Below are 12,580 nucleotides of genomic sequence, written 5' to 3' on the forward strand. Positions count from 1 at the left end.
AAGCGGATATGACACAATCGGTCAAACCAAAATTAAACGTCCTGTTATCTTGAATAAAGTTGGATTAGACTATTGTTAGAAACATTTTGGATTGATGTAATTAAACAAGTCTACAAATGATACAACATTGCCTATTTTAGACATATTAATAAAGAGTTACATATCATGTCTTTATGTATGGTTACAAAATAATGATGAGTAATATATTACAAGAGAAAAGCTTGTAGCTGTTCATCAATAAATCAATGAATCAGTGAGGTAAGTCATTCACTATATGGATTTATATGAACAAATTCAGAAATCCTCAGAGAGTCAGCGGGAAACCTAAAGATGCTTCAGGGTTCACAATCTGGTAATTAATCAACCATTACATGGTAGATGCATCGTCCATGTGTGCTCATGCACATAATTGACAATATGTGATGTGTTGCAGTAGAGACACACAAGGCTTGTTTTTCCATACCTTACTGCACACTGTGTGCTCCTCTTCCTTTTGTCTCTCTGTGTGGAGCTCGGTCCTGGCCCTTGTGTGTCGCTCATTAATCCGGCAGAAGCTGGTGTTTGAGGATGGTGCTGGCGCCTTTGAATGAGAGGCATCACTATATACTCCTCTTGCTCCTCCAGGAAAATCCTGCCGGTGAATGTCTTCCTCTGATTCGAGTATGGTTTCACCTCCTTCCACACTACAAAGGCTTTGTGGGGTGACACATCCAGGCTGTCGAAAAAATACACACACCACCGAGGGGTGTGAGCATGCAACAATCAATCAGTGAAGTACTGAATACATACACAGATCATGGCTTTTCTAGTAATGTGATATATTATGTCTGAGAAACGTCTTCAATCCATCACATGTAAATTAATGTTTTTCAGTGGACACTCTATATTACACATTGTTCCTCATCCAGTGTGAAAATGAATTTAATGCAAAAACAACACGTGAATGTTAAGGTATAAAAAAGTAGTTTACGTTGTCAGCTCCAGGGCAGCTTCTCCTCCTCCCTGGTCTCAATGTGTCTTCTGCGCAGGGTCCTCATCTGAAGGACATTTTTGTTTCTCCATGAATTCGACATGAGATGAAATCGCAGCTCTGCCCTTTGCGGTCGAAATAGACCAGGAAGAAGTTCACATTTTAACTCTCCTTTCCATAGTAATTTTAATTTTTTTCTTGGCAAAAGACAATGTCACATGTGATACTGTGCCCCGAGAAACTTGCTGTCATGTCCAGGACCACAGACTTCGCCTGCAGAGCTGGTCCTGGTTTCACATGCTGCCCCCAGTTCCCAGGTTTATTTGGCATACAATACCTGGCATATACTACACTGGAAATGGAGCAGATGTTCATCCACTGAAACATCTGGACTGGGATTACTTTATAAATGTGGGAAGGGCCAACGCTTTCACAGGCAGGGACTCCCATTCATGGCTGTCCAGCGTCCGAGATGTTTGGATTTTAAATACCAACAGAGGAAGTGTGACTAAATTCACGGCTCAACACATCGTTATTTCAGTGCATCTTTATATAGAAAAGTTGTTTGCTGCTATATTAAGGTAAAAAATATTGTATATATAAATAAATATACTGAAAACAACATGAACAATAAACAGACCCACACATTTTATGGACAGTGTTAGTGCATGGACTGACATTGGTTGTGTAGTTGTGCAAAAATCCTGATATTTTTGTTTCCCAAAGCAACCAAAAGTTATCCCAGCACATTTCCTCACCGTTATTAAACTGTGAATCTTCTTAATATTTAAATAGAAAATATATTTTTTAAAGAAAGTGAAAAGGTTGAAAACCTTGGCCACGGTTCCAATTATTTGCAGAATGGAAATAATAACTTTTCCAGGAGCATTTTCACATGTGCAGCTGAATAGAGATACTTTGTTTTGTGTTTGTGTTTCTGTCCTTTAAACAGGAACATGTCAAGGTTTGTGTTCACGGTTCTCTTTCCATTCCTTTAATCTTGGACCGGGGATGTTTGTCACTGGCTTCCTTGCCTTTATGTTAAAGTGTGATCGACTGAAAACAATGGCAATTCTATCTATGGAGGTCATGTCTATAAGGTATTACAATAACATTTATATATGATATTCCATTCTATAATTGTATTCCCTGCATATGTATTTGCCAAGCACTTCTGTATGTGAGGAAGCTACTTGAAGAGCTGCTTTTCTTTTTACTGTAGTTAAAAGCTTCACCTCAATTTATTTTGTTCAAATCTCTTTAGTTTACATCATGGGATGACAGGACTATATTTTCCTCTGAAAAGAAAGGAGCTCTGGGGAACTAAGCAGCCACTTCTGTCAATCAAGTCATACATTTTACCCTTTTGTTCTCTCCTCCGTCATTCTAAATGTAATGTTTTTAAAACCCTACTGTTTTCCACCAAAATGTTGCACGCCAGGTGAACATGAAAAACTCTGTGTACCCTGCACCACATGTGAAATATGGTGCAGTAATAGTAAGAATCATGTTAACATTATTAGCCTATATCAGTTTGCAATTAGCACATATTCTGTATGATTTGTTTAAATATACGCATTAAGTATTTTAGTTGGACCACATTACTCTACTCATTCGTGCAATTACCCAATCAAGCCATCATGTGGCTGTGGTGCATGTCTATGGCTGCATAGAACCATGCAGATCAGGGTCAGGAGCTTCAGTGAATGTTCAAATAGGTGATCTCAGTCATCTTTACCTGTTGTATAATCGGTCTAGTACTTCTGAAAGTTCTGATCTCCTGGGATTTTCATCAATAACAGCCTCTAGAGTTTACTCAAAGTGCTGTAAAGAACAAAAGAACATCCATGGAAACGCTTTGTTGATGAAAGAATTCATAGGAGGATTGCCAGGCGGTTGGAGCTGTCAGGAAGCCTTCGGTAACCTCAGATAACCGCTCTTAGTAACTGTGGTGCGCAGATGAGCATCTCAGAATGCGTTTTTGCAAACCTTGAAGTGGGCGATGTACAACAGCAGGTTCTGCTCCTGTCGAGCTGAGAGCAGAAATCTGAAGCCGCGGTGCAAGCAGGCTCACCAAAACTGATGACTCTCGATCTCTGCTGAGGCAAGCAGATGGTCGGGTTAGAATTTGGCATCAACAGCACGAATCCATGAACTCAGCCTGCCTCGTGTCAACAGTCCAGGCTGCTGGTGGTGGTGTAATGGTGTGGGGGAATGTTTTCTTGGCGAACTTCGGGGCCCCTTCATACCAATCAATCATTGTTTGAATGCCAAAGTCTATCTGAGCGTTGTTGCTGACCATGTGTATCTCTTTATGGCAACAATTAACCATCTTCTAGTGAATCCTTCCAGTGTTCTTATCAAACTAAAGTCGGATCAGAGTGGTTTCAGGAACATGAAAGCTGAACCAGTCTTTCTTGGCCTCCCATGTGACCAGATCTGAGTCCAGAAGAACACTCTGGGGATCCAGCTAAAGGGGTGATTAAAAGCTTTAATATGCAGCTGACAAATCTGCAGAAATTATAAAAAATAACAGCATTCATGTTTTTGATGTAGACCTTTCAAAAAGTTACTCAAACTGATTGTGCTAAAACAAGGGTGCAGGTGGCGCCCATGGGTTCAGTGCGTGACTGGGGTTCCTCTGGCTTCTCAAGTCATTCCAAGCAACACGACTGGTAACGTTCACTGGTTCGAGGCCATGTGAGGGAGCATGCTCTGGAGTTTGCATTAGGGGCTCCGAGCGAGGGCTCAAATGTAGTGAGTTCATGCTGGGGTTCACTGAGAGGCTGACATTCAGTATTTAAAGTCTGCTTCCTTGTGCATATGACCAAATTCTAAACGTATGAGCAGGGGCAGGGCAGTTAGCAGCTATGCTAACATTAGCTATGTTAAGTGGGATAGCATTATTGAAATAGTGCACCATTTTATTTATATATATTATTATTATGAATGGAATTTTGAAATAATTCCATTCATCCATCCATTATCTATACAGCTTATCCTTTAAAGGGACGCTGGGCAGCTTTGACCAATCACAGCTGACATCGGACGAGAGGCAGGTACATGCTTGACAGGTCCCCAACAAACCACCATTCACCCTCATTCACACCAGTGCTCGGTTAAGAGGCTCTGCATGTCTTCGGAGTGGAGGAGGGGGCCAGAGTAGATAGAGACCACCCACTGTGAACTAACAGAGAGGACCAGGATTCAAACTGGGAACCCTCCTGCTGTGAGGCGACAGTTCCACACAACGCATAACACTGACCGATTACCCATGAACTCAATTTGTCGGTCCTAGTATTGGGAGACTGACAAATATCTAAATGGACACACAAGACAAAACTAAGACTAAACTAGGGGACAGTACAAAATGTCAAAATGGAGACTTGACTATTTCAAATGGAAAGCCTTTTAAAAGATGGCATATGATGGCACTGACTTTCTGTACTAGCATTAGAGTATGTTTTTTCAGGCTTAAGGCAATTCACTTTTGTATGGAATAAAATAGATAATTTAAAATCAAATGCTAAATATGATGTAATATGTGTAAAACTGAATAATCTGTACTTGTGTGTAATACAGGGCTGTTTGTTATTTGTCCACAACCATCCAGCATTAAAATGTCACCATACTTTTTATCATCACAGATTTACAATCAATAAATGTCTCCTGGAAGATTGATTGATTAACTATTTAAAGAAACAGCATTGATTTGACAGATTCCCTAAACGTCTGTATCTGAATTTATATTGTTTCGCTATGTTCTCTTTGTCAAATTGATGCTTTAAATAATACATTTAATTAATGTTGCAACAATTCTTGTGTATTCTGACTTTATTCGACTTGCTGCTGCAGCCGTCAGTGGCTTATATCTCTCAAACTTCAATATGGGCCCATGTTTGAATTTAAGATTATAAAAAGATTCTACTCTGAAGCCTGTGCCAGCTCTGCTTTTCACCAATAAAGACAAAAACAGAAAAATGACTAAGTGGGTGAAAAGATAAAGAGAAACGATGCGTCTGTGTGCTACCAAATCTTGTGGTGATGAATGCCACAGACTAACTGGATTTGAATCTTTGAGCACAGGCGCTGGTTCTTTCATCGCAGCAAACAATAAATTGTGAAGCTACAAAAAGGAGTGGTTGGCCATGGGTATTATCTCTGTTATCAGCAAATGTCAGAGACAGGAGAAAACCCACGGTGAGAATATTAAACAGCACCAGAGAATTGTGTTGATCATGGCAGGACACTAATATTAGTTGGGTCCTAGAATTTGGAAAATACTCTACACAGAATATGTATTAGAGCCTGACCCATACCTATCAGTATCCGTGTTTATGTTAGCCAATACGCAACCATATAACATTTTCCAATGCAGAAAGACATTTGAGTTAATATTATTTATAATAAAGTTGATCGACCAATTGTAAAATATCAATCCTCAGTTACCTTTCTTTGTCTGAATGGTTTAATGTAGACATCTTAGGAATCATTGGCTTTTTTTTATATATATGATAATATACAATAATATATTTAATACACTAAATCCAGATTTTTTCCCTCTCAATATCGGTATTGGCATCATCGGTCGGGCTCTAGCATGTATTGTGCTCCATAGATGTGTCGTTTCTAGAATTGGAAACGGTAAAAACAAGCCTTGCTCTTCTTATTAAATATAGCATTTTAATGAGAAATAGATTATTATATGAAACATTCATTTGAAATAAGCTGATATAATGATCCCAACAGAACAGCAAAAAAGTACATAGGCAAGGTATTAGGTGTAAAAATCTTCAGACATAGTCATGGATACATGTAAGCAACACTGTGGTAGCATAACGTCATACGAGTAAATGTGCTTGTTTTATGGACCTTGCAAGTGGCTCAAAACTAAATTGTAATGTACAGCATGTTCCGACATTATAAAAACAGTCATAAATTGTCATGAGTCTAATTACATACATAAGACATGAGTGCCCTGTTCCTTGTGCTCATGTACTCAGACGGAGGGCTTTTTTTTGAAGTAGTCTTTGTATTCCCTTTCAATACTTTTATATTTTATAATGTTGTTACCGTAGCAGAGTGTCGTTACTGTAACAGAGTTAATATTTACACATGTATTGTACAACAGGGGACTAAAAGGATCCACCAGTATTACCACAAGTCATTCTTTGTTTCCCGTCTGGTGGCTGAAATCCCCACATGCACAAACCTCCTCGCAGCTCAGACCTCAGGAGGAGATGAAACGTTTGTATTTGATCGTGTACTGTCTGGAACTCTGAAGCTAATCGAGTGTCGCTCCTCTGCGGAACATCAAAATGTTTTCTCCAGCTTTAAACATGTTAAAGGGATTGATAACAGGCACTTTAATAATAATATTAAGAATGATGATAATAATAATAATAACAACCGTGTCGTTATTATCACTATTACAACATGGTAACAATTCATTTGGATTCTCCAATGTGTTTGCTGAACTATCATTTCCCCTGTTTACTGCGTTTGTATTGACTGTAGGATAATGGCCATCTCGGGCTTGTGAGGGCTTGGCATCAATATGTCAAAATTAGCTCGGCATCCGCTAAAACAAATCCATTCGCAGATACTGTTGGCATGCAAATGTCCGTGGTAATGCAATGGATGCTGACATATTTTAAGTGATCAATGGCACAGAAGGAAGATAATGGCCCTCAAAATTCAGCACCGAACCTGATAACCTCCAACGCTAACGCGAGTCAAGCAGTTGCAACCGTGTTTGCCCTGCAGGGAAGCTGGTGTTTGGGCAGCGGCAAAATTTGAGTCAGCGACCGGAGCTGCCGTCTACACCCGAGCAGATGCACCGGTCACGAGACAGCACATTTTACGACGCTATGCCCAGGCCCGGACGCGCCTCGGAGCAGGGCTGTCATCATTTGCACACTGAAAGCACCGGTAGATATATTGAGCCATTAACAAAGACAAAGACTGAAGAAAGTACTGTGAACTGTGAGATCAACCTAAAAACATGGAGCTGAGCCCTACAAGCTGAGCGTTAGTGTGTTCCGAACTGGCCACCGCATACTCTACGTGCTAACATATACTACATACTACATAGATACCCAATCACCAGAAATTCCAGGACCGATGCATGTCTCTCTTGAATCATTGCTCGAACTATTTACGGTGTTATTTCAAGAACTTTTCAGTTTCATTGTTTGACCCGCCCACGTTTATGTCCCCATTGGAACTGGTTGTTTCCAGATATTTTACGTGCCACTGCTTACAGCTAACCTCACAAGTTATTTAATCACAAAAAAAAAGGACTAGTACAGCTTTTTAAACATACAACAAAGTTCAACAAAATAATATCAAGGCAACCAACCAAACTAAAGGTACATCAAGGGACGCAAGACATATGGAATCAATGGGTTATAAATACTATTCTAAAAGCTTGCACCTGCAGCTTTTATAGTAGGGAGGTTTTTCAGAGTTTGGGTGACACAGCGGCAACAGATGGTTGCCTCTTTATTTGTATGTTTCAACGCCAGAACAGCTACGACATGGGTGGACCTTGCCTTTCTTGTTGTGGACAAATATGCAAGTAATAATGTGGACCTACAAAAAGGTCACCAGTAAAAGCGATGTTTCAGCATCCGATTAACCAAATAAAGTGGGACTTGAAGTACTATCAATACACAAAAAGGTTTTACAACCCCTCAGTTTTAGTTGTTGCATAAATCAAATGAAATATTGGTTGGAAAAATTAGGCCCAACAGGGTTGTAGAAGTTTCCACGGATGCATAAAATCACATCCTGTCCAGTTCATCTGGTAACTGGGATGGTCTAACCCGTCCCTCAGCACAGTATTGTCCTCATAATGGATCCAATTGCGTATTAACACAGTTTGTTCCAGCTGGTAATCAACAGACTTTGTAATTTAAAATAAGTTGGTTTACCTGTAGGAATTGTTTGCAGTATCTTTCAAGGCCTAATTAACTTCCATTGCTGCAGGAACCTTGTAATTTAACAAATTTGTCATCCTTGAAAAAAGCCTGTTTTTCATGAACTTTACTTTCCTCTTCTTTTTGTTGCTTTTGCCAAATTACTCCTTACTGCGTTTAAGGTTATTCCCTTGAGACTTACTGCTAAAAGTTTTTAATAAAAACTGAGGTGTTATTAAACTTTTGATTGATAGTAGTGTAGTAGGTTTTTAAATTTCAAATTTGATGATTCAAAATGATAAACGTTGCAGCTTTGCTGATGTTTTCACCAACATGCAGAAGAAACTTTGACATCTAGATAGAGAAACAAACATTTTTACACATGGGCATGAAAAGCTTACATATTAATCACTGCCAAAAAGGTATTTTAAGCTTTAATATAAGCATTTATATAATTTTTTTTCCCCCTGTGACACATTCAATGGCTTTAAAACAATTTGCATCCAGCACTATGTTCCCTCTCTTTTCATCTGTCTTTTTGCTGGATGGAATCAAGTGAGAGAATAAAATAAAAACATATAAATGGAACATCTTTTTCCATGTAGGTACTAAGTGAACCATGGATGAGCTTCATGTTGTATGTCTACCTCAGGGAAGTGTATGGCTTTAAGTTGTCTTGCGAATGTGCCTGAACAATGAATGTTTACATTTTGCTCTTGGTGCTGGAAAGCTCCACGAATCAGCAGTCACAACATGTACATTTTGCAAAGCTGTACAAAATAGCATTGATTGTTAAATCTTCAGACCACAATATTGCACTCACGCACCAGGAGGTACTGCCTTGTGAAAAAACACAGCTGGAATTTCAAACACGGGAAGAAGCGATCCAAATGCGAGATTCAGCTCAGACTGGAGTCAATCTCAAATGAAACATTCAATTAACGAACAGCAATAAGCATCAAGCCAAAAAAAGGTATGCGCACACTTGCACACTCACATACGCACACATTCACCCACATATATATGTATATATAAACAGCTGGCTTTTTGTTATTTGACATGACTATCCATTACTGCCCTGCTGTGTGCCTTATGTGTCAGAACAATGACGGAGTGGCCTCATAACTCACAAAGAGCAATGCAGACACACTGTGGGTTTGAGATGTAATAAAGAGTCTATAAGTAATTTGTTGACTACTTACTCACTAGGGCTATTTAATCCTTACAATGTATATAAACATCTTTGATATTAAACTGTCGGAAATAGTTTGCACATTAGCTGAAATAAAAGGATATCTGGACTGCCCTTTGTGTTATGTCATTATTCCTTTAAAAATGTTAAATGTTTTTTTCTTCTTTTTTTTGTTCCCCCAGTAAAGAATGGCAGTTTCAGATATAACCTTTGATCCCTCAGACTAAAATCAAGGCCTCTTTTTCACCAGTACATACATTTTTATATTTCTTTTTTTCTCTCTCGCTCTTTATAGTTCATTAAGGGAATGACAGACATGCTGGGACAAATATGATACAGTCCATAGAGTTGTTCCACGAATCTTCTTCATCTTCCTGAAATGCTTTTCATCACTGCCTTTTGTTTTCTCTTTAAGAATTATGCTTACAAAGTTAATAGTACATCAAAAGGCAGAAAAGGTCCAAAAATGAGAAAGAGAAAAGAAATCAAGATTAATATCCCTCCGTAGTTCATCTGTCGGCGTTTGTGTGTTGAGCTTGCCGTCCTTCTGTCCACGCCACTGGGTTCAACAGAGTTTTGCAGTCAGGTGATCCGACTGTTTTAGTATTTCTGTGCTGTACATGTCCAAGGCATGATTAACTCGAATCATCTCGCTGTTGTTGAGCTTGAGCCGATGCTTCAGCATACAAGAGAAGAGGTCCAGCTGGGGTTTGCCAGGAGCAGACGGAGGGGCGAGGCGGTTAATCCGATCCCTAATGTCCAGGAGCAGGAGCATGACAGATGAGGATGAGTAGAACTGAGTTCCTTGTGTGTACGACTGGTTGACCTGCTGCACAGCACTGCGGAGCAGGTCGGCATTAAAACGCAGGCTGTAGCCGAAAACTTGGATATCAGATATTTTGATGTAGATCTGCCGTTTGTTCGGGTCGGCGAGATCCACCGGACCCTGACCCGTGTCGTTGCGTAGGCCCGTCGGGATCTTAGCACGGCTACGCAGGTAGATGTGCACCGTCTCAAAGAAGGTCTTCCACCGGTTGCCCAGCAGGAGAGTCCAGTTGAAGCACTGGGAGTTCTGCAGTCGTACCTTTTCCCAGCGTGGGTAGCCGTGTTCCCCGAAGGGCATGCTCCAGCCTTCCGAGTGACTGCCACTGAATGGGTTGACGTAAACAAAGAACATGGGATCAATGCTGCTATTTCGCATCTGGCAGATCTTCATCGAGAGGCCGATGATCATGTGGAGGTAGTCCATCCGGTTTTTGTTACTTTTCAGGGTCAGGGACATGCGCTTACGCCACCGGGGGTCAAAGAATGTCTCCAGGCGGATCTCGTTACTGATGAACGTGGTGTGAATGTACAGCCGTGAATCCATCTTCTGCAGCAGGTACTTGAGTTCCAGGTCCTGAAAGTCCAAATCGGTTTCGAAGCTGATGAACTGCTCGCTGCGCTCTGAGTCCACGTTCTGGGGCTCACATCGGCCGCGGTACAACTTGTAGCCCTTGTTGCAGGAGCCACATTGCGAGATGTTGGCCAGGCTGCACATAGCACAGCTGTTGTTGCCGCCGATGACACACGGGATGGGTCTCAGGCACAGGGTGACGCCCGTGTGGCACACGCATGTCCTCTGGCTCTCCAGGAAGGTCCCCCAGAACCCATTCTCATTGCAGTAGAGGAAGGACTGAACCCTGTTGAGCCACTGCATCACAGACCTAGAAAGACACATAAGAAAAGAAAAGAAAATATACATAAATACATTACTGCTGTTAAACAGCCCATGGCTTACCCCCCCCCCCCCCCCCCCCCTTAGAAGATCTTTGATTTTGATTAATTTGTGATACTGTGATGAACGGTTTTGTGATGACAGCTAACTTATCACAGCGGAAGCTTGCTTTTAATTGTGTTGTATTATCTCCAAGTGTTATCAGGGTGTCCTAACCACACTGAAATGAATCAACACCGCTGACAAGAGAATGAAAGTAAATGACCCGCGTTGTTTACAAGAGGCACAGTTAGATGATAGATAGATGGATAGATTATTAATTAAGTCAGATAGATAATTAAAAAAAGTTGTCTTTATTGACCACAGCCATTGTGTTCGTAGAAAAAAATTTAAGCAATCACTTGGAATTAAAAAGAGGTCGAATACCCTCCAGCATCAATTTCCTCCAACAACTGCTTCAACTGCAGACGAGCCCTGCAACACGATTAGAGGTATTTGGGATCATTCTTCTGTTAGAACTGCTTCAGGTTCAGTTGTTCCACAGCGTCTCTATTATTGGTTTAGGTCGGGCTGCGACAGAAGGACTCCGACAGGTGGATTTTCTCGATGACACTTCCATCATCCTGAAAGTCGTGGTCCTTTAGCATCACGCAGCTTTCATTATGCTTTAACTGGCGGAGAGCCACGCTAACCATGTCTTGTTACATGTCAGATACCTTAATAACTTGAACTCTGGAATTAACTTCACCTGTACAAGCCTGGAGGCAGCAAAGCAGCCCCGAATCATGATGGGATGATGTTTTCAAATTGGTATGCAGTTCCCTTTTTTACCTCTTACCCCACACATATGGTCCTATTTGTTCTCTCTCTACAATTCATTAGTCCACAAAATATTTTCCCAGACGCATTTGTGAGTGTGAAATTACTCTGGCATTCATTTTTTTCCTTTTGAAGAGAAGTGGCTGCTAGAATAATGTCCCACCGAGGACACCATACAACCATGTACCATGATTTGCATATCAACCGGGATTGAGTGACTAGGACGAGTGTTACTGCAGAAGCACGGTGGTGGAACATGGCGGACTCTGTGGAGGAGGACTTGCTTCATGATGCAGATACAAAGGCCTCACTCTGGGGTAATGAAATATACAATTCACCCCGGACATTTGAGCCTTGACATTTCTCTGGGCTTCATTTTTTTTTGCTTTCCCCACTGATCCTTCCTTCACTGGGCCTCCCTTAGCTGCACAGTCTCTTCTAGGGGAACAAGCCGCAGAAATAAATCATCTAAATTTCGGCACAGTTTGTCAAACAGAGCTAACATCTGCGAGAGGATTTTAAAATTTTAAATGTCCAGCTTTGTGTAAATCAACAGTTTCTCGATCCTCAATCTCGGATCTCTTCTTTGTGAGACATAATTCACATCAGGAGATTATTTTTCTTTAAAATTAAAATGTACTAGACTGTTTTTGATGAGCCAGACAAACAAGTCCAATCTGGTTGTATTGAAATGGACTGCATGTTTCCCCCTATGTTTTTATAATTTGAGTCCTTAGGATAGACATAGAGGTTAAGATGATAAGGGTTCAAAGATTTATACCCTACAGGTTAAATATTTAAAGATTAAGAATTAAACGATCTGTGGGTTATTAGTCACAAAACATTGTGTTTGTTTATTATTGGACCTTAGATGTAAATGTAATCATATTGGAAGACACATTTATTAGTAAATGAAGGTTATTTTACTTACTTTTTCATGCCACAGTATTTTAAAACATCTA

The 12,580-nt window shown here is 40.5% G+C and overlaps 1 protein-coding gene across 1 annotated transcript in view; it reads right to left on the reverse strand.

Moving 5' to 3' along the window:
- Positions 1–7,070: 7,070 nt before the first annotated feature.
- The window catches only part of brinp1 (bone morphogenetic protein/retinoic acid inducible neural-specific 1), a 108,148-nt gene continuing 102,638 nt past the window's right edge, over positions 7,071–12,580 (reverse strand). Inside the window, exon 8 of the mRNA XM_062413604.1 lies at positions 7,071–10,788. Within this exon, the coding sequence (XP_062269588.1) occupies positions 9,648–10,788 (1,141 nt within the window). The 3' untranslated portion in view covers positions 7,071–9,647. The remainder of the gene's footprint in view (positions 10,789–12,580) is intronic.

This window comes from Platichthys flesus, chromosome 19, assembly GCF_949316205.1.
Source record: "Platichthys flesus chromosome 19, fPlaFle2.1, whole genome shotgun sequence".
Lineage (NCBI taxonomy): Eukaryota > Metazoa > Chordata > Actinopteri > Pleuronectiformes > Pleuronectidae > Platichthys > Platichthys flesus.